General features: G+C 47.3%; 1 protein-coding gene across 6 annotated transcripts in view; it reads right to left on the bottom strand.

Annotated features, from left to right (window-relative positions):
- The window catches only part of ARHGEF6 (Rac/Cdc42 guanine nucleotide exchange factor 6), a 116,719-nt gene extending 103,391 nt beyond the window's left edge, over window positions 1-13,328 (bottom strand). For 5 of the 6 annotated variants that reach the window (XM_036739974.1, XM_036739975.1, XM_036739978.1 and 2 more), the window contains exons 1-2: window positions 12,840-13,328; window positions 10,815-10,898 (exon numbers count right to left, since the gene is read on the bottom strand). In XM_036739974.1, the coding sequence (XP_036595869.1) occupies window positions 10,815-10,898; window positions 12,840-13,004 (249 nt within the window). In that variant the 5' untranslated portion in view covers window positions 13,005-13,328. Of the gene's footprint in view, window positions 1-4,053; window positions 4,165-10,814; window positions 10,899-12,839 lie in introns of those variants that run through there. The other variant, XM_036739980.1, reaches the window with a different exon arrangement.
- Window positions 13,329-20,676: the final 7,348 nt, after the last annotated feature.

Genomic DNA, 20,676 nt, shown 5'->3' with positions numbered 1-20,676 from the left:
ATATGGGGCCTTCATCTGCAGTCAGTCTGAGGGTGGCATTTCTCCTGCCCTGGCTCAGCCACCAATGGTGATGTGCAGCTTAGCTGGGCTGGCTATCAAATACCCCGTCAGAAGATCATCCATTCAGAGCTGGAAGGGTCTCCCAAGCCTGACCAAGCTACCCTTTCATAAGTGAGAAACCTGAGGCACAGAGTCAAAGTGACTGACCAAACAGCAAAGTGCTGGCCCAAATCGTGGGCTTCGCATTTTCTTTTCAAAGGCTCTGAGTCTCCCATGCATGACCACTAGAAACTGCCAGACCTCAAGGCACAGTTAAGTAAAAAAAAAAAAAAGGCTGATTATCTGTGAGATAGAGAGGGGGAGAGAGAACAGAGAAGGGGCAGGAAGTCCATGCAAATGGCAGCTTTACTGAATGAAGCATGGCACTAGGAAAGGATGCCCGCTTTTCCTGTTTCAGGTTTCCAAACCTGCCTTATCTCAAAAAGTAAAACTTCATCTATCCAGAACCCCGAAGAAAAGTCATTCTGGATAGCTGAAAGTTGGCCCCTTTAAGCATCAAATTGTTTTTTGGGGGTGGGCACCATTTTGACGACAATCTTCCTCCTAATGGAACCCAAACTCTCACCCTTGTGCCTCCAGATTCTCACTTGTCTTTGCTGGCCCTGGTCTTGGGTCCCCGCCATCACCTCCCGGGCATTTCTATGTCACGCACAAAATGTCCCCTAACCACTTCACCAGCCCCCTTTCAAACTCTGGCTCTGAAATCAGGCCCCAGACTCTGAAAACAATAACAAAATCTGCACTGCCATTTCTAGAAAGGGCTTATGATTGACATAAGCCCCGTGACTCCAATTACTGGCCAAAACACTCTTGGCTACTGTTCCCTTCTGTAGGGTGTCTTCCCTTATTGGAACGTAAGCTGCAGGAGGGTCTGTCTTCCTTGCCTAGGTCTGTATCCTCAGAACTTAGCACAGTGCCTGGCACATAGGAAGCATGTGAGAAACATGCTTTTTTTTAACATAGCCATACTTCCCTGCCCTCTTAAGCAGATTATACAGAAGGAGCATAATTTAACCTTTAGCTGATGGCTTAGCAATATCATCATAATGGAGGGGGGGGTCAGACTTGTAATTTCATTGATGTAAGGAATTATACATAGATTGGCAACTATTCTGCAACTGAGGCACCACCAAGAGGTTAAGTGACTTGCCCACTACCACCATTTCATGGCATGAATGAAATGTGGGTCTTCTTGGCTTTACTAGGACCAGCAGCCTCTCGGTATCATCATTATATTAATTACTGTACTGGGCCATAATACATGGCACCCCCATCCAGGGGTCACTAAGGCACACAGGACTGTTTGTCCTTATGCCAAATGGCCCCATATTGCTGTGCTTTCTGAGTTCTCATGTCTGCTTTTTCTAGTTTTCCATTTCTTCTTCATCAGTCAAATCTTTGCTCTACTAAAGTGTAGCTGCCTCTGACAGTCTTTGCCCAAGTGGCTTGATCCCCTACCAGCTTCCTCCAAAAAAAACAATTTGCTTGTGATTTGCCACAAAGCTTAGAAACCAGCTCACCAAGCTTGTTAGAATTTTGCATAAAATAAAAGTAAATAAGCTCTGAGTGAAATACCTGGGGAGCCCTCCTCAGCTAGGGAACTGCAGGAGCTTTAGTGTATGGACTTTCACCTAGGATGTGAAACAGTGAAGGCCACTGAGAGTTGAGAGACCAATAAGTGAAGTACAGAGCCTTTGACCAAAGTATTTAACCAGGGGCAGGGAACCTTTGGCCATGAGGCCACAAGTGGCCCTCTAGGTCCTCAAGTTCAGCCCTTTGACTGAGTCCAAACTTCACAGAATGGATTTCATCAAAGGGCCACACTTGAGGACCTCATGGCCTCATGGCCAAAGGTTCCCCACCCCTGATTTAAGCACACGGATGAACAAGTATCTGGCTAAAAGTGAAAAAGACCCTGCTGATTCTCCAATTTCACCCCCTGGAGGTTCTCAGTAGTTAGTTATATCGTACTTGAGTTAACCATCTCAAATGGAGAGTTGGCCTCCTTGGACTCTTCAGATCTCAGTCACCCCCAAGAGAAGGGAAAGGGAGGAATAACATGAGTAAATGAAATTAGCAAATTAAACCCAACTTCCTTTATCATTCATCCCTCCTGGCCTCTCTGCCAGAGGGAAAAAATTGTTGTGGAAAAGCCACAACTCACCCAAACCAATATCCCGGGACTAAATACCATAAATGTGGTCTAGTGCAGCCATATGGGGTCATGACCCTCAGTTTAAGAAGCGCCGAAGGAGTCTCGAGTGGCAAAAGTTTAAGAAACCCCGGTCTAGTGAAAGGTACCCTGGCCAGGGACACTGGGAGACCAGGGTTTGAATCCTAACTCTACCCGTAGCTAGCTGTGTGACCTTGGGCAGGTCACTAAGCCTTTGTCAGTTTCCCCATATGTAAACTGGAGAATCATAGAATCTCTGAATGGCAAGGGACCTCAGCAGCCACCTGATCCAACCTTCACAAGAACAAAAACAATCCCATACAGCAAAGCGGTCATTCAACCTTGGCCTCATGACCTGCATCGAGCAGGAATCAAGACAGCGCATTCCACTTTGGAACAGCCTGCTTGTTGTCTGAACACCAGAGTTCAAAGCTTACTAGCTTGTATGACCCCCGAACAAGTCACTTCACTGCTGTTGGCCTTGGTTTCCTCATCCGGAAAATGGGGGTAAGTGTTGTTTTGAGGACAAAGTGAAACCATATTTGTCGAGCACTTCGAAATCCTTAAAATACTATAGAAATGCTAGCCAGCATTATTCCCATCAACTCCACCCCTCCCTCCCAAACAACCCGTTCCACTCTGGATCATCTCTCATTGTTAAGAAAGTTGTTGGGTTCTTTTTCCTTATGTACAGTTCAAATCAGCTTCTAGGTAATTTTCACCCACTGATCCCAGTTCTGCCCTCTGAGGTCAAGCAGACCGAGGCTAATCCCTTTTCAAAGGCACTACTGCCTGGCCTACATACTCGATGGTGGTTCAACATAATAAAATAAGATAAAATATAAAGTTCTCAAAAAAAAAGAAAAGGAAAAAAAAGATAAAATATAAAGTTAACTACCAACAAAGCAGGAAGCACTCTGATAAGATGAGAGTGTGATCCAAATCCAGGGGATGGTCACGAATGGAATGTCCTTCAGTGACAAAGGGAGGCTTTAGCCCCCACCATCACAGGCTGAGGGCAAGCCTCCTTCCCAGTCGTCCTAACTGTTCAAGGAAACTCGCTGAGGGAGTGAGTACAAGGACTTATGTAAGAAAGGGCTGCAGCAGTGCCTGGTGGGTAGCACAGTACTTTGTTTTAAGATATTTCTCCGGGGCAAATGTCACAACTGAAAAGCAAGGGGCGGGATTGGGTCCTCCACTGCTTTCAGGGGTGCTCTTTGCCATCAACCCCCAGACAACATTGCATCATTTTCTTGGGCCAACTTGGGGCCTCGGTGGATGTCAAAATTAGAAATCTGTGCCTGGCGAGCCAGTAACTCCATTTCCAGGAAAACCCAAGTGAGAAAGGCAATTTGGCCCCTGACATTGTGACTAAAGGGGTTTGAGGTTGTCTGTTTTTGTTTTGGACTCTTCACAAAACCAAGCTTCGACGCTGGTCCACTAAAAAGATTGATGGGGGAAGGCAAGGGAATCTCAAGGCCACTTAGATATGCAGAGTCGTGTGTACTGATAAACATCCCACTACTCCGGAGTTTCTCCTCCCAAGAAGACATTACAAAGGGTGCCTCCCATCCACCCACAGCCCCCCCCAAAAAAAGTTGGTTCCCCGAGATGGCCGGGAGCCTCTTCAGGACGCTGTACTGGGGAGGCCAGACGGGATAGCTCGGAGAACCTGTTGGGATCCTAAGGGGCTCGGGAAGGAGCACCTGGAAGTAAGCCCCGAGGCCAGGGCAAAGACGGGATTCACCGGCGGGGCGCACGCACCCATCGCGGGCAGGTGGGCTGACGGCCGAGTGCGGCCTCTCGGGTCCACTACGTACCTGGGGCAGACTGGGTGCCGAAAGGTCCTTCCCGGGCTTTGGTTCAGGGAGTGCTACAATGTTGCGATCTCGCCCTGGAGAGGAGTCAAATGAAGATACTTTCTGCGGCCAGACTTAGTCCCGAGTTTAGCTCCTCCCTCCACTGCCCCTGATCGCAATCTCTAGGAGCGCCTGCCCTCGGCGGACTGGCCGAGCGGGGCCACAAATCAGCTGGTCGCCAAGCCAAAGAGAAGCTCTCGAGGGATGCTCGGGCCACTCGGACGCTGAGGGCCCCTACTTCCAGCACCCCCCGAGCCCCCCTGCTCCGGAGCTGAGCCGAGCCGCCTGGGTCCCGTGCGCCCGCGTCCGGCCGGCCGGCCGGTCGGTCCCCCCGCACTCCAGCCGCTGCCACCTCCGAGCCCCGGCCCCCCAGTCACAGGGTAAGCCTGGCCAGCACGAGCCGGTGCCAAGGCTCCGAGCAGAGAGCGCTCGCCCCGGGCGGCCAAGTGGAGCTCAGCCTGGCTGCGACCCCGCGCCCCAGCCCCTCAGACTCTTGGCCCGAAGGAGACCTCGGCAGCCCCAGCGGACCCCCCGGTCTCCTTCCGCCGCAGCCGAGCGAAAGGAATTATTGCAGTCCTCCCCAGACCCCGGCAAGCCAACCGCCCCAAATGGGAGGAGAGAGAAGAAAAAACCGCCCGCAACTTCCGACAGCGCCGCAAAGTCCGCGGGGCTGCGGAGACGGCCCCGCTGCCCTAGCCCTAGCGGCGGCGGTCGCGGCGGCGGAGGCAGCGGCGCACGAGGCGCCGCGCAGCGGCCGCGGAAAGCGCGCGGGCTGCGGGGCGGGGGGGCGCCGGCGGCGGCCTCGCCTGCACCCCGGCCCCAGCCCCGGCTCCGCTCCCGCGGTACAGCGCGCAGCCCAGCGGCTGGAGCGCGGCCACGCAGGGGTGGCGCGGGGGGCCCAGCCCGGCCGAGGAGGCGAGGCGACCAGCCGCAGTCTGCAACTTGTCCTTGCCCAGCTCTCGAAAAGCGCCAGCGTTTGCCCCCTCCCCGCGGCGGCGGCGGTGGCGGCAGGGGCTGGGGCAGGGGCAGGGGGCCCGCAACGGCCCGAGCCCGAGCCGAGCAAGTGGGCTGCTGCCGGCTGGGACCCTGACGGCGGCGGCGGCGGCGGCGGCAGCAGGAGCGGCAGCGGCGGCGGGGAAGCGATGACCCGGACCTGGATCGGAGGAGTAGGAACTGGAAGTGACAGCGGCGCAGGGCAGAGCAGCAGCAGCAGCTTCGGCGGCGGCGGCGGCGGCGGCAGAGGCAGCAGCAGCAGCAGCTTCGGCGGCAGCAGCAGCAACCTTGGAAACAGCCCCTTCGGCGGCAGCAGCAGCGGCAGCAGCAGCAGCAGCTTCGGTGGCAGCAGCAGCAGCAGCCTTGGCAGTAGCAGCAGCAGCCTTGGCAGCAGCAGCAGAAGTTTCGGCGACTGGGGCAGCGGCAGAAGTTTCGGCAGTGGGGGCAGCAGCAGCAGCAGCTTCGGTGGCTTCGACGGTAGCAGCAGCAACAACTTCGGTGGCTACGACGGTAGCAGCAGCAGCGGCAACTTCGGTGGCGGCGGCAGCAGCAGCAGCAGCAGCAGCAGCAGTAGCTACTACGGCGCCTGCTGCAGCCACGCCGACCGGGGCAGCAGCTTCGGCCCGGGTAGCAGCAGCAGCCGTGGTGGCGGCAGCAGCAGCAATGCCTTCCCCATACTGCGCATGCTGCTGCTGCCCAACAGAGAGAGCCCCCAGCCTCCTTACCTTGGCTGGACCCCCTCAGAAGATCAACCCTAGAATCGAAGCCTAGCTGACAGCTTGGCAGCCCGTGGAGCCCACTATTTCAATTAAGCACCCTGATCCCCACCGTAGGCTCCCGGAGACCCGACGGCTTCAGCCTCGGCAGAGTTATTGGGGGGGAGGGGGGAGGGATCACAAAATACGGGGAGCTGAGGATCATTCAGAGCCGAAACTAGTCCAGTTTTTGTCCATGAAACCCCAGCTCAATGCTTAGCATACAGTAGGCGCTTAATAAATGCTTGTTGCAATGCATTGGATTGGGTTTGCTTTCTTTTCCCTAGCCTCTTGTCCTCTTCACCCAGGGGGATCTATGACTATGAGCAATCCTGAGGGGTCCCAGGCCGGGCCGCGAGGAAGAAGTGGCTAACTCTAGTGATTAGCGAAACTGGGAATATTTGCAAGGCTTCATATTCATAAATTAGAAAACGCGAAAATTGAGAGCATTAAGCCAATGAACGCGATAATAGACGTCCTCCTGAACACTTATTGTTACTTATGGAAATTCCATTAGGATTTGTTTTGCTTAACTGTCCTTTGTTGCTAGGGCGGATTCTGCTGGGATGGGGTGAGGGGGAGGGAATGCTGGAAAATGATTTTTTTAAGAGCATCAATTTTTAAAAATCCATTAGGGACATGAGACGTAAAGAAAAGGAAGAGAAAGAGACGCTAAGATAGATCCTCTAGTGTTTCTATTGGCACGAAATGGAAGTAAATATCCTACAGGGCAATATCCCTTTCCTACACTCTTTCAGGAAATGGGGAATGGAGGAAGGAACAGTAAGCAGCCAGGGCCCGGAAACTGCCTTGTGGTCGTCCACTCCCCACCCCCTTCCCAGCTGCTAGTGCTTTCCGTACTGAGATTCCTTTCCAACCGCTCGGCATACAGCGATTTCTATATTGGCTCTCGCCTTCGAATATAAGCTTCCTGAGGGCCAAGTGTGTTGTTACCTTTCTTTTTATCCCCAGCACCTACCAAAGTTCCTGCTATATAGCAAAGCAGAAAGTTTTTTTTTCCTTTGTGCATTTTTCTTTGTAGAAGATGGTGGATTTCAAACTGAGTTTTCTTAGACACAGTATCCTTATGATTACTAGCTAGACTTAAGGAGTCAACAGTATTAATCATGAAGGTAAAAACATTAAGTTCTTAATAAATAATAAATGCTTGTTTACTGATATGTGTAATTCCCAACCTAGACCTATGGACCCTGTTTTAACTGGCAAAGTGGGGCTTGACTGTTTCCAAGTAGGCTTTTACACTATTTCCATAAAGAGCCATCCCTAAAGTTGGCAAATTGGTTCTGGTTTAGGGGTGGGCATGCGGGAAGACTGGGGTAGAAACTGGGCAGATGGAATGTCCCCAGGGAGGCCTCCAGCTTTGGAAGAAGGCTCTGCCAGGGGCAGAAAGCACAGTGTGTGCTAGGAAGGGCACAGGTCTTAGAAATCAGAGGGCCTAGCTCTGATCCTTCCCCCAGTGACCCAGGACAAGTTTCACCTCCCTGGCCCTTTATGTCCTCATGTGGAAAAGAGAGGGAGTTTAAAAAAAGAAAAGAGAGGGAGTTACACTAGCTGGCCTCTGAGGTGCCTTCAAACTCTAGACCAGTTCTACATGTGACTTTGAGTAAGTCACTTCCCTTCCCTCAGCCTCAGTAAAAATAAGAGGCTGGTTCCAGATCACCTCTGAAGTCCCTTTCAGCTCAAATTCTATTGTCCTACGATCCTACAACCCAAAGTCACTGCCCCCTTCTTGTGCCTCAGTTTACTCCTCTGTAAAATGAGGGGATTGGACAAGGTGGCCTCTGAAGTCCTTTCTAGGCTGCATCTCTGACTTATAGAAAGAATTCTGGGCTTCTACACAGGAGACCAAGGTCTGAATCCTGGCCTTTGACAGCACTTGTATGATCATGTGGGAGGCACTTTCCCCTCTCTCTGCCTCAGTTTCCTTCTCTGGCAGCTGTGGATCTGGATACTTGTATTGCCCAATTTTCAGGGTTACTGTGGGGGCAGTGCTCTGTAAACCCTGGATTGCAAAACCAATGGAGGTTATTAACATTATTATTAATTACTCCTTTTCACAAAACACACTGGCCATTGTAAAAAGTTATGTTTCCTGAGGTTTTTTCGTAAGTTAGTCTGTCTTCATTCCTACCTGCTCCACATTGGGGACTGTGGGAGCAGCTGAGGAGACAACGGCTGCTAAGCATTTAGGAACCATGGCCTCCTGCCTTACTGGGAGAGGAAATTATATGAGTGCTCCTCCCAACACCCCCCCACACACACACACACTCACTCCCTGAAGCCTAAATGGTAATCGGATCAGACACATTCATTTTTGCTTTGAGCCCCTTAAAAGCAGATGCTGTCTATGGGTCCTACTGATGGGGTACTCTTGGGGGCTGAGGGCCTTCCCTGCCTTCTTGGTTCTATGAGTAAAGAAGGGAGGCCTATTTACAACATAAGATCCCTTCAAACCCAAATCCCTATGATTCTCTCATATATTCCAGGCTGCTTTTTTCCCCTCTCTCAGTACAGCCCTGTGATCCCCATTGGCTGAAAATGAGTACTGTACAATACAAGGCTTCAGTTGTCTAGAGGTCACTTATCCATCAACCTCAACTGTAAAAAACAGAGCTGAGAACAGGAAGTAGGCAAAAAAAGATGTCTCAGCCACCAAAACAGATGGCACAAAGTCCAAACTAAAGACTCAGAGGAGGGTACCCCAGACCCTCACTCAGAACCTATTAACTTTTATTTTAGACAGAATTTGAAAAAGCTCGGTGGTTAGATTTTCCATCTCAAAGCAGATGGAGGGAGAATGGCTAGAAACAGACCTTGACAGCAGCAAAAAAATGACAGTTGACAGTGAGGGATTAGGATAGGGTGAACAGGAACAGAAACAAGGCCTGTGGTTTCACTGGTATAAGGAACTCCCAGGTGAGGAAAGTCCCTCTTCCAATGCAGGTCAGCACCTTTTCTGAAATTTAGAATCTTAGAGAGTTGTCTGGGCCACTAAAAGGTTAAGCTACTTGCCAAGGCCACCCAGCCAATATGCGTCAAAGGTGGGACTTGAACCCAGGTCTTCTTGGCTTCCAGGCCAGCTCTATGTCCTCTCTTATAATTTATAATTAACATAGGGTTATAAAATAGAACTGAAATTATACAAGGTACAACGTATAACAATTTGGGGCCATTTAGTGCAGGGGTAAAGAACCCATGACACTGAGAACCTCATTGTAATAATATAATAATGGGGGTACATGATGATCCTGAGCCATCAAGAAAAGGTTAGATCATCTGTTTAAGAAGGAAAGGAAACATATTATAAATATATCTCAGAAAGGTTTTCATTCAAATGGTTGGCAAAAATTTTGGCTCTCAAATTTTGACTATCTGGGAAATTCATAGAGAATGGTTCATCCCTACATAATGCCAAGTAAATAAGCTGTTTGCGTTTGATTTCAAGGGGAAAATACCACATCAAATTCTGGTGCACCATATTGAGGTCCTTAATTTTCAAACCACCTCAACTAGAAAACCCATGCATACATACACACATCTACACACACATCCATCAAAATGGACAGTGGGGAAACAGACACAGACCAAATAGTTTCATAAGGGAAGTGAGCATACAGCTGTGGATAGAATTGAGTAGAAGGGCATGGTTAAACATTCAGGGCTTGGAATCCCTTGATCTTGAGGCTTCAAGAAACTAGAATGGGGGATATAGATGTGCCAGGATAAGCAGACAAAATCTGCCTTCCTCTCTAATGCTTTTCGTTCTTTAGAAGGTCCCCCAATGGGAATCCTATTGCATTCCAAAGGCACCTTCCATTCAGAGTGGGTCAGAGGCAATGTTTTGAGTCCAGCAAGATTTGTCTCCCTTTGAGGTTGTATGCCAGCCCATCTTCTTTTCTCCTACTACTGAGATTCCCGGTCATGTAACCTCCACTAAAGGGCCAGACTTTCTGCAGCCAAGGCATCGCTCTATTCATCTGATCAACCTCATGTGCTAATGGGGAAGGCTGTAGGATGCCAGGGCCTTCCCTCTGTTTTCAGGGCTTCTAAATCTTAGTATCACAGAGCTCAGAGACCGTGGAAAAGATAATCTAGGCCAGAGGCTTCCAGCCTTTTCTGGTCTCCATACCCCTTGACTTTCAGGAAACCTTCCCACACCTCCTACTCAGTATAAAATGTGAAATAAATTCTAGAAACTGAAGAGATAAATTATCATCAAGAAAAATTACCTTTTTGCCAAGCTTTTCAAACCCCCTGGCAGTACGCATGCCCAGGTTGGGAATGCAGGATCCAGCCCAGCCCCCTCATTTCATAGAAGGGCAAACTGAAGCCCAAAGGAGTATGGTTTACAGCTGTGGCCTGCTAGAGACAATGGCCCCATCTTTGTAGTCTAAATCAGAGGTGTCAAACACCGGCCAGAGGGCATGAGGCTCACAGTGCTCCTGAGTGTAGCCCAAATCAGATTAAAATGGAATTGGGAAAAATCCAACAAATGAAATAAAAGTACAATAAAACATAGATAGTATTACATTTTAAAACTAGGTCAATATGAAGCCCACAGGGATCCTTATGTACAGATTAATGGCACTCAGTTCCTGTTTGAGTTGGACACCTCGAGTTTCCTGAGATTGAGAAAAGTAGCTATAAAGCACATCAGTTCCTATTGAATTTGCTCTTAAAACATTCATGCTGGACTTCGAAAGACAATCATTTTGTTGTGGCTACTGTTGCCTTTTCCAGCAGTTTTGGGGGAAAGACAGCGTCCCACCAAAGTGACCATCAAGTTCTCGGGTAGGGTGAAGAAAAAGGGACTAATCTTCAACCTTGCAGTGGCTGCTGGGGAAACCGAGCAAGTGAGATTTCCTCTTTACTCCGATACCAAATTAGCAGAGAAAAGCCAAAACAAAACCAAAAGCACCAATGATGCCTATACCGAGGTTGCATGAGACTTACCTCCACCTGAAGGCCTGCACATCCTTTGAGGAAGTCCTTAATGTTACTGATGCAGTCAGCTTCCGTTTGGGGCTCCTGATGGTACTAAAGAAATGATCAAGAGAACCTCTGTGAGTTGGATTTCCCAAGCAGGCCCAGAATGCCTCATGTTTTATGAGAACTAGGTAGGGTTTTTGGTTTTGGTTTGCTTTTTGGGTTTTTTTTTTAAGGCAAAGGGGAAGGCAGCTGTCAAACCAGGAAGAGAAATAACCACTGAAGGAAATGATGTAAAAATCTAAACGGTCTTTTGTTTCAAACAAATATCAGTCTCAGAACAGGGCCCCAGGCTGATGGGTCCCCCAACTTTGAATCCAAAGTTATTTGGACTACATATGTTTCTTCATTCTCTATCCCCATCTCAAGGTATTAAGATGTGTCTGGATTTTTTAAACTGTGTTGTTCTTGTTTTCAAATGTATGAAAAGCACATTTTCCACCTTGCCGTTTTCTACTATCTCATGGGAGCCTTCATTCTATCGGAGATTTAGGGTTCATGGGACCACAGGGACCATCTAGTCCAATCCCCTCATTTGACAGAAGAGGAAACTGAGGGGAGGGAAAGAGACTGGTCCAAGGTCACACATAGGATCCTAGCTCTGAAAGGGACCTTGAAAGTCCTTGAATGGAACTCTTTCATTTAATAGAGGAGGAAATTGAGGCCCATTAAGGCCCCACAGTAGATCACAGATCTAGAACTGGAAAGGACCTCAGAGGCCATCTAGGCCAACCCCCTTCTTTTACAGATGGGGAAACTGAGGCCCAGGGAAATGAAATGACTTTCCCAGGGTCTCACAGCCAATAAGTGACCAAGCTGAGATTTGAACCCAGGACCTCTGATTCCAAAGAGAAATCTTTCCATTGCACCCCACTTGGATACTTGACCCAAGTCCCAGGTCCAAATGCATCCTGCACAGTATTTTAATATATAATTTTTCCAGCCTAGAAAGTTGTTACAACCTGACTGTAGAAGCCTAAGTCCAAGTGAGACTCAGTCCCCACCTCTGTTCCCCAGTCCTCAGTTTATCTGGGCACACCCCCTAAATATTGGAGTTCTCCTTTAGAAAACTGCCTTTATATTTGAAGTAAAGATCTAGCCTCAGGGGGAATGTCAAAAACTTTAACTGTGCTAATCTAAAAGGGGGACTATGCCTACATTTTAATCTTCCTCGAATCATGTGTTCCATTTAAAATACCCATTTAGTTTCAGTTGTTATCAGAAGTCACGCATCCTAGCTCAGTTCTCCTTGTTGCTAAAAGTAAACTTTTAAAGAAATATAGACACATTCCTTCCGGCTATGCCACCAGCCCTAGATTTAAACATCTTACAACTTCATAGATTCTGGTTAAATTGTGTCCTTAGTGTGTGGGGAGGTCTATTAACCTCTCACTCGCTGTCACAGGGAATACTTTTCTCGTGGATGTTATCCTTGTCTCAATGTTTGCATGACCTTACTGAGCCAGTTACCAGGGGCCCATAAGCCATTTCCCATCTTTCTCGGCCATGAACGATGAGGAATCATTTCTAGCTAGTGGAAAGATACCAAGGTATTCGACTCCCAGGCTATGTGAGGCTAGGCAGTCTGAAGTTCAAGAAACATTCGTTAAGCAGCTACTTTTATGTGCCAGGCACTGTGCTGTGTGCTACGGAGACAGAGGCAAAAATAACAAACAGTCCTTACCCACAAGAAGCTTGCATTCTACTGGGGGTGACCCAACATGTAAACAGATAGGCAAATACACCACCTAATGAGGAAGAAGACCAAAGGACGAGCAACTAAGGAATTAAAGAAAGGCTTCATAGAGGAGAGGGCAGTTGAGCTAAGCCTTGAAGGAAGAGCTAGGGATTCTAGGAGGCTGAGGTGAGCTGGGAAGGCATTCCAGGCCTGGGGGAAAGCTAGGACCCAGAACCAAAAGCGGGAGGTGGAGGGCCCTGGGTGAGGAAGCAGCCAAGTAGGCCAAAGAAGCAGCCCATGCCCACTTCAGTTACCTTTTGCACAGCTCCGGGAAGAAGACGATTTAGCAGTTTGCATAGCACTACCCCATTTTTCAGAGACACCTTTAAGAATTCCTCCGGATCACAGATGGTCTTCTTGGGGGAATTTAAAACTCCCAAAGAGATGAGCCATGTCACGATGCGTTCCTCGGGATTCATTGCCGAGGACTGTGCACCCGAAGCAGCTGCAAGTTCTTACCCACATCCGTGATTGCATCGGGTGCTGTCTTCCTTTTTTCCGGGCTCTCTTTTCGGGTGCTTGCTGAGCAAACAGTGGAGACAACTCTTCTCTGGCCACAACAGAAAGTCCACTCCAAAGGTGGGATCTTCTAACCACAGAGACCACACTCAGTGATGCAAAGCTAGAAAGAGCAAGGGCCAGAACCAGGGACAAGCATGATTATATTTTTCAACACACATCACCCCACCCCCCAACTGAAAAACAAGCTCATACTGACAAACACTTGAAGGAGCTAGGACTGCAAGGGAAGGAAGTGAAGAGGATGCTGGGGAGGGAGGGGACAGAAGGAAGTAGGGACTCTTGGAAAAGAGAGGTGAGCCAGCCCTGCAGGGAACCTTGCAAATGAGAAACTGAGTGGGCCAGCCTGGGGACAAGCTGTCAATAGTCTAGCCTCAGTGAACAAATCTGGCTTCTGTCAGGAAATGGGTGCCAACTGGCTTGGATGTCCAACAGATCGGATCTGGGCTTTCTCGGGGAGTCAGTGGAAATGGCAGTGGGGCTCCAAGAAGGAAGGAGGAAATGTATCCCAGGAACGGCCGTCCAGCCACAAGTTCTCACCCAAGGATGTTGGGTGCCGCGACTTCTCAGGAGACTCTTTAAGAGGTCTGGGGAGGAGGAGCCAGAAGTGGAAAGGCTGGCATAGAAGCAGGGAGGATGGCATTTTCGTTCATGGCAAAGAGGGAAATAGGAGAAGGAGAACATCTGCCACCCTGTTTACTTGCATCCTTCCGTACTTCTTTCTGGATCCGATGCCCATTGCACGATCCAGCTGCAAAACTCACGCCAAAAGCTTGGACACAGTAACATGGGCCAGAACATGTTGCTTTGAAAATAAGTGTGTCTGGGGGTGGTGGGGAAAGAAGGGATTGAGGGGATTGAAGAAAATAATGACAAAAACAGGAAGAATTGGAAAACAAAATAGCATTTGCCAGGAGTCTATACCACACGCTGGGAAATTGGGGGTCTTCCAGCTCTACCTCACAGGCTGGTTGGGAGAAAAGAACTTTGCAAACCTAAAAACACTAGCCAAATGAAATCTGTTGCTATTAGATTAGAGGAGTCAGAGCTGAATGGGGTCTTAGGAAGCCCTGGGTTCAAATCTTACCTCAAACATTTACTAGCTGTGTGACCCCAGGCAAGTCACTTGACCTCTCTCTGCATCACTGTCCTCTCTTCTGAAGAAGGGTGGGTGGGAGTGGGGAGGGCTTCAACTCTGGTTTCTAAGGTCCCTTCTAGCTCGAAGCCCATGATCCTTGGTAGTATTTAATAAATGTCTATTGGACAGCATTGGATTGGATGAGATTGGCACCATGGTAGACTTTCTCCAAATTGCCAGTCTTTCATAGCTTGGGAAATGAATGCCTTAGCATTGCTCTTTCCAAAAGCTAGAAGCGACTGCTCACTAACTGTTGCTGTTATCATCTGAGAAAGATGGCAAATGAAATCTCTCCACTCACACCAGCAGCAGCATTCTGGTTAGGCCCATGCTCCCTGGACGATGGCCAGAGCCTCCTACTTGGTGTTGCTTCATGCCCATTCCCCCTGCTCAGCTGCCAAAGGGCCCTTCCTAAAGCTTGAATCTGACCGTATCTGACCATGTCCCACCCCAGTGGCTCCCTATTACCTCCAGGATCAAATATCAAGCTCTTTGTTTGGCAGTTAAAACTCTTCACACCCTGGCCCCTTCCTACCTGTGAATCTTCTTATACCCTGCTCCCCTCCACACATTGGATTGTAATCCAGCTACACCAGCCCACTTACTGTTTCCTCTAACAGAACCCTCAGTCTCCAGCCTCCCTACCTTTGCACTGGCTGTTCCCCATGCCTGGAATGGCCTAGAATGCTCTTGTCTGCCTCCCCACTCTTAATTTTCCTGGCTTCCTTCAAGACTCAGCTTATAACCCACCTTCTCTCTACATACATAGCCTTTCCCAGTCCTCAACGACCCGAGAGCTTTCTGCTTTGAATTACCTTCCTTCTACTCTGTCTATATCTTGTATGGACCTAATTAGTTAATGCCTTTTCCCCTAGTAGAATGGAAGCTCCTTGAGGACAGCAACTGGCTCGTCCTGTGTTTATAACCCAGAGCTTCATCCAATGCCTGGCACACATAATAGGCCCTTTTTAAATGCTTGTTGACTATCACCCTTAGAAAGAGGTCCCCACAATAGCGCAATAGGCCCACACTGACATTGAAATGAGGATAGCCCCCACGACACAGCCCAACTCCTTCATTTTTGAGAGAGGAAACTGAGGCCCAGAGAAGTAAAGGGACTTACTCAAGGTCACACAGATTGGAAGCAAGACAGCTAAGATTCAAACCGCACCTACTGCCTCCAAAGCCAGTACATCTCCCTCTACACTGTGTTGTCAAAATAGCAATATTTTCCTTTAAAATTACTGCTCTGAAAAATAAACCTTAATCATCTATATGGTTTTGAAATCCCTCATAAGACTAATGCTTTGTATAACAAATATAACTTTGGGTTTCTTAAGAATACTTGGTTTTAACATTTATTTTTTAAAACGTTGAGTTCCAAATTATCTTCTTCCAGCTCCTCCCACACACATTAAAAGCAAGCAATTATACATGTAATATATAAACATATATTAAATATAAACATATAAACATACAAGCATAACTTTGTCCTTAACAAATGATTGTCCCCTGTGAAATGAGTATTTGCCTCTCTAGGCCGATCCCCCACTTTTGCATATGGTATCTCATCAGATTTTTACAACCATTATCAGGATCAATACTATTTTCAAATTCTAAAAAATCCCCAACCAAACCTCGAATCGTTCAGATGGTTCAGCTGAAGCTCAGGCAAGCACAGTTCAGTCACACAACAAAAAACTGGCAGAACTGAAAAGAGGATGCAGGTATCCTCACTCACCACTTCAAAATATTCTTGGCACTCAAATAATATTAGACCATTCATCAACTTTAAGGAACCAATGAACCGAGGTCCATGGATCTGAGAGAATTAACACTAGTGTTGACACAACTCTCAATAGTGCTTTACGCTATTTACACAATAGTGGTTTACAGAGCATCCTCAATTTAAAAAAAAAATCCCTGTGAGGTTGTTGTTTCTTATTATTCAGTCATGTCCAACTCTCCATGAACCCAGTGAGGGTTTTCTTGGCAGAGATACTGGAGTGGTTTGCCATTTCCTTCTCCAGCACATTTTACAGATGAGGAAACTGAGGCAAACGGGGTTAAGTGACCTGCCCAGGGTCACACAGCTAGTAAGTGTCTGAGGCTGGATTTGAACTTAGAAGATGAGTCTTCCTGACTCCAGGCCTGGAGCTCTGGGCACTATGGTGCCACCTTGCTGACCTGTACTATTATCATTTGTAATTTGTAGATGGGAGAATATAGTCTCATAAAGGCTGAGTGACTTTTCTATGGTCACCTACCTAGTAAATGACTGAGTCAGGAGGCAGACTCAGATGTTCTGATTCCAAGTCCATGGCTCTTCTCATGTAGCATACTGGTGCTTAACAGTAAACATGGAGGGGTTTTTTTTGAAAGATTAATTAAATAAACCATTCATTAATGGTTTCATTAATTTAATGATTTAATGAGGCAGCTAGATGGTTCAGTGGATAGAGCACTGGTCCTGGACTCATGAAGACCCGAGTTCAAATATGACCTCAGACATTTCCTAGCTGTGTGACCCTGGCCAAGTCACTTAACCTCTCTCTGCCAGTTTCTTCAACTGTAGATATAATAGCACCTGCCTCCCAGGGTTGTTGTGAGGATCAAATGAAAGAATATTTGTAAAGCATTTAGCACAGTGCCTGGCACATAGTTGGTGTTATCTAAATGTGCATTCTCTTGCCTTCCTCTCCCCACAGTGAAAAGAAAAGAAAGGGGAACATCGAATTACCAAATCCGGAATGAAAAATGGAAATTCACAAGTGATGAAGAAGAAATAAAGGCAATTGTTTAAAATATTATACCCGATTGTATGCCAACAAAACTGAAAACCTAAATGAATATTTACAAAAATATGAAAACTGAAATGAAATGGATGAATATTTTTAAAATATGAAATACCCAAATTAACAGAGTAAGAAATAGAGAATTTAAACAACCCAATTTCAGAAAGACAAAATGAATTCCCAAAGAAAAAAAAAAACCAGGTCCAGATGGATTTACAAGAGACTTCTATCAAATATTCAAAGAATAACTAACTCTCAAAATGTTTGCAAAAATAGAGATAGAAGGCACCTTCCCAAACTCCTTCTATGACTCAAATATGGTAATGAATATTGATGTACAATAGTGAATAAAGTATTAGCAGATGATATTTATACCAGAAACGCAAAGTAATTTTAGGAAAACTATAAGCATATGTGAGCTAGGTGTGTCCACATGTAAAATTCGGCTTGCTCACGAGTCATCTAAATGTAGAGACAAGGCTCTTGGGGGAGCATGGATAGATATGATCCGAGGTCTGGTCCCCCTCTGCCAGGAGGAGAGCCAAGAGTAGCGCCTACACCTCCATCACTCTAGCTGGCGGGAAAGGTCAAGATGGTCAGAGGGTACCACTGAGGCTAGACACCCTCTTCTCTTGTGTCTGAGATGGGCATCAGGCTAGAATTATATCTATCTGCCTCAAGTCAAACAGAACATTAATAATAATAGCTAGCATTTATATTACACTTTAAGATTTGCAAAATACTTTTCATATACTGTCTTTTTTTAATCTCACAGCAGCTCTGTGAAGTACTCTTATAATCCTCATTTTATAGGTGAAGAAACTAAGACTGGTAAAGGTTAACTGATACGCCCAGGGTCACACAGCTAGAGTCTGAGACAGGATTAGAACTCAGGTCTTCCTGACTTCCAAGTCCAACACTTTATATAGTCTAAGGGTTATGAAGGTCAGGACAAAAGAGGCATTATCCCTGGTTGCTCTTAAGGGAGAGAATATCCCTTAGTTTATGCTCACCAGCTTAGTTCCTTCCCTCCAAATGCTGACTACACCAAAGACTATCACGAATAGTGGATATCGAATAAACCCATTTATCTAAGTAAAAAGCAAACTGAACTGGAGAAATTATACAGATTAGAAAATACGTAAAAATAAATGACCTCTTCATTTGGGAGCAAGAAAATATTTCAGCTCAAACTAGAAAAAAAGAGAATGGTCTCGCCCAATGGGAGTCTTCTCTGAATTACAGGCTCTGGAAATCCAGACATGCTGAGGTGCCAGCTTCCTCTGCATATCTACTGCTCTAGGTAGGTTGTGGTGCTCATATTTTGAGACCATCTCTCTCCAAGAATGTCTGGGAGTAACTCAGTAAATTACTTATGCAGTAAGTCCTTTACACAGGTACATAGAGCCATGTTCATATGCTCAGCGCTCTGTCTGCCATTCAAGAGTCATATTTCCTTCTGCATATTTATTAATTTATTTTGTTTTATTTTACCTAGCACTTATATAAAGCATTAAGGTTGGTAAAGCACTTTATAAGTATTTTCTCATTAGAACCTCATAACAATCCTGTGAGAGAAATGCTGCTATTATCCTCATTCGAAAGGTGAAGAAACTGAGGCTAAGAAATGTCAAGTGATTCACCCAAGGTCACATAGCTAGTTAGTGTCAGAGGCAATCCATATTCTCAATTTTTGCCATCACCTCTTTATGAAGTCCTATGCATCTAGGTGGAAGAGATCTATACGGAATTGAGAAGGAAGTCAAAGTCTTCAGAGCGCAGAGTGACTTCCTTCCCTCCATGCCTGTTTCCTAAAGCTGGAAAAGAAGACAGTTTTTATATGACCAGCTCTGTGTTTCTGGCACTAGTACAATCAATGTGTACGTGGCCCCTGGATTCACGGTTAGAACAAATGATGGGTCTTTTATTCTGCTGATTACTGGATGGAGGTGTTCTTGTGTCAGGCCTTCATGTTCTCCATTCCCTTGATTCTCTGCCTCTCCAAGAAAAATGGTTTTGTGCACTGTTTCATCTCTCACCTGATTAACTCTGTACTGGTGGTGCCATTCCTTTGGTTTGCTTCTGTGGCCGACACTCAAGAAGAGGGCCTCAAACTCAATGTAGCCAAGGCTTTTGGAGTAGATTGACCCCTTAAAGTCAGAAGTTCTGTCTCACTTCAAGAATTGTTGGCAGCAGGGGCAGCTAGGTGGCACAGTGAGTAGAGCACTGGCCCTGGGGTCAGGAGGACCTGAGTTCAAATCTGGCCTCAGACACTTGACACATATACTAGCTGTGTGACCTTGGGCAAGTCACTTAACCCCAATTGCCCTGCCCCTCCCCCTCCAAAAAAAGAATTGTTGGCAGTGGTTTCTTTGTCTGCATAGCTACAACAACATCAGATGAATAAGGGTCATGTACCAAGTCCTGACTTAATCACCACATTCCAATTTCATCTTCATTCTCAGGATCCATGCTTATCTGCTCAGTCTTTGCAGGCATAGCTCCTCTTGCCTATCACATCTCAGTTAAAGTGTGTGTGTGTGTGTGTCTGTGTCTGTGTCTGTGTCTATGTGTGTATTCTCACCAGGTGATGTCTAGCCAATAACCACAAAATTCATTCACTGCCACCGAGGCTGTCCCTCTTGGTTACTTTCATCACTTTCGTCTAACTCGGGTCCACCATTTCCCCCAGTGTTCATTTTCCCCATTGTTGTTCTTCTGGGGGACACAAAAGTGAATGAGATTTTTAGCTGGGTGGGAAATGATATCTCATTTCAAAGCAGGTGAAAGAAAATGGCCTCAACCAAAAGAAATCCCCTCTGGATTGCAAGCTGCAGAAGTTCAGATATGTAGGGTTGCCAGTTTCCTCTACATATTTTGCGGCCCTAGGGAGATCTTGGCACTTGTATCTCTCCAAAGATTGTCTGGAAGCAACTCAGTAAGTCCCTTACACAGGTACATAGTGCTATGTTCAGCATTCCCTTAACCAATAATCAGGAGTTATGTGTCCCTCCATATATGCAGCAGCCTGCAAGCTGCCCCAGGCTTGGGTGGAAGCCAGGTTGCATGTAATACATGATATTAAGAACAAAACCAGGGGGCAGAGCCAAGATGGTGGCTGGAAAGCAGGGACTTGCTTAAGCTCACCCCCAAATCCCTCCAAACACCTGTAAAATATGGCTCTGAATAAATTCTAGAGCTACAGAACCCATGAAATAACAAAGGGAAGCAAGTCTCCAGCCCAAGAACGCCTGGATGGTCACTGGGAAGGGTCTATCGCACCATGCTGGGAGAGGAGCACAGCCCAGCGTGGGCCATGCCAGGACACGCTAGGTACTGAAGAGATCAGGCAGAGCAGGCCGTAGGGCCCTGAATCACTGAGCTGTGGCAGCTACCAGACTTCTCAACCCACAGATGCCAAAGACAACTCAGCAGGTCAGTGGGAAAACTGCTGGATCAGGGTGAGAGGAGTGCAGGTTGGCCCCAGCCCCGGGGCCGGGGAGGTGGGCCGAGGTGGCCACAGGACCTTCCAGCCCCAGGTCCACCCGGTGGGAGGAATCAAGCTGTGGATCACAGCGGGAATGCAAGAAGCACTTTGCTGGCGCAGAGGCAGGGTTCTCTTGCTTTGCCCTGCTTGGA

This window comes from Trichosurus vulpecula, chromosome X (genome assembly GCF_011100635.1).
Source record: "Trichosurus vulpecula isolate mTriVul1 chromosome X, mTriVul1.pri, whole genome shotgun sequence".
Taxonomy (NCBI): Eukaryota; Metazoa; Chordata; class Mammalia; order Diprotodontia; family Phalangeridae; genus Trichosurus; species Trichosurus vulpecula.
This window is presented reverse-complemented; position numbering and strand designations above follow the sequence as displayed.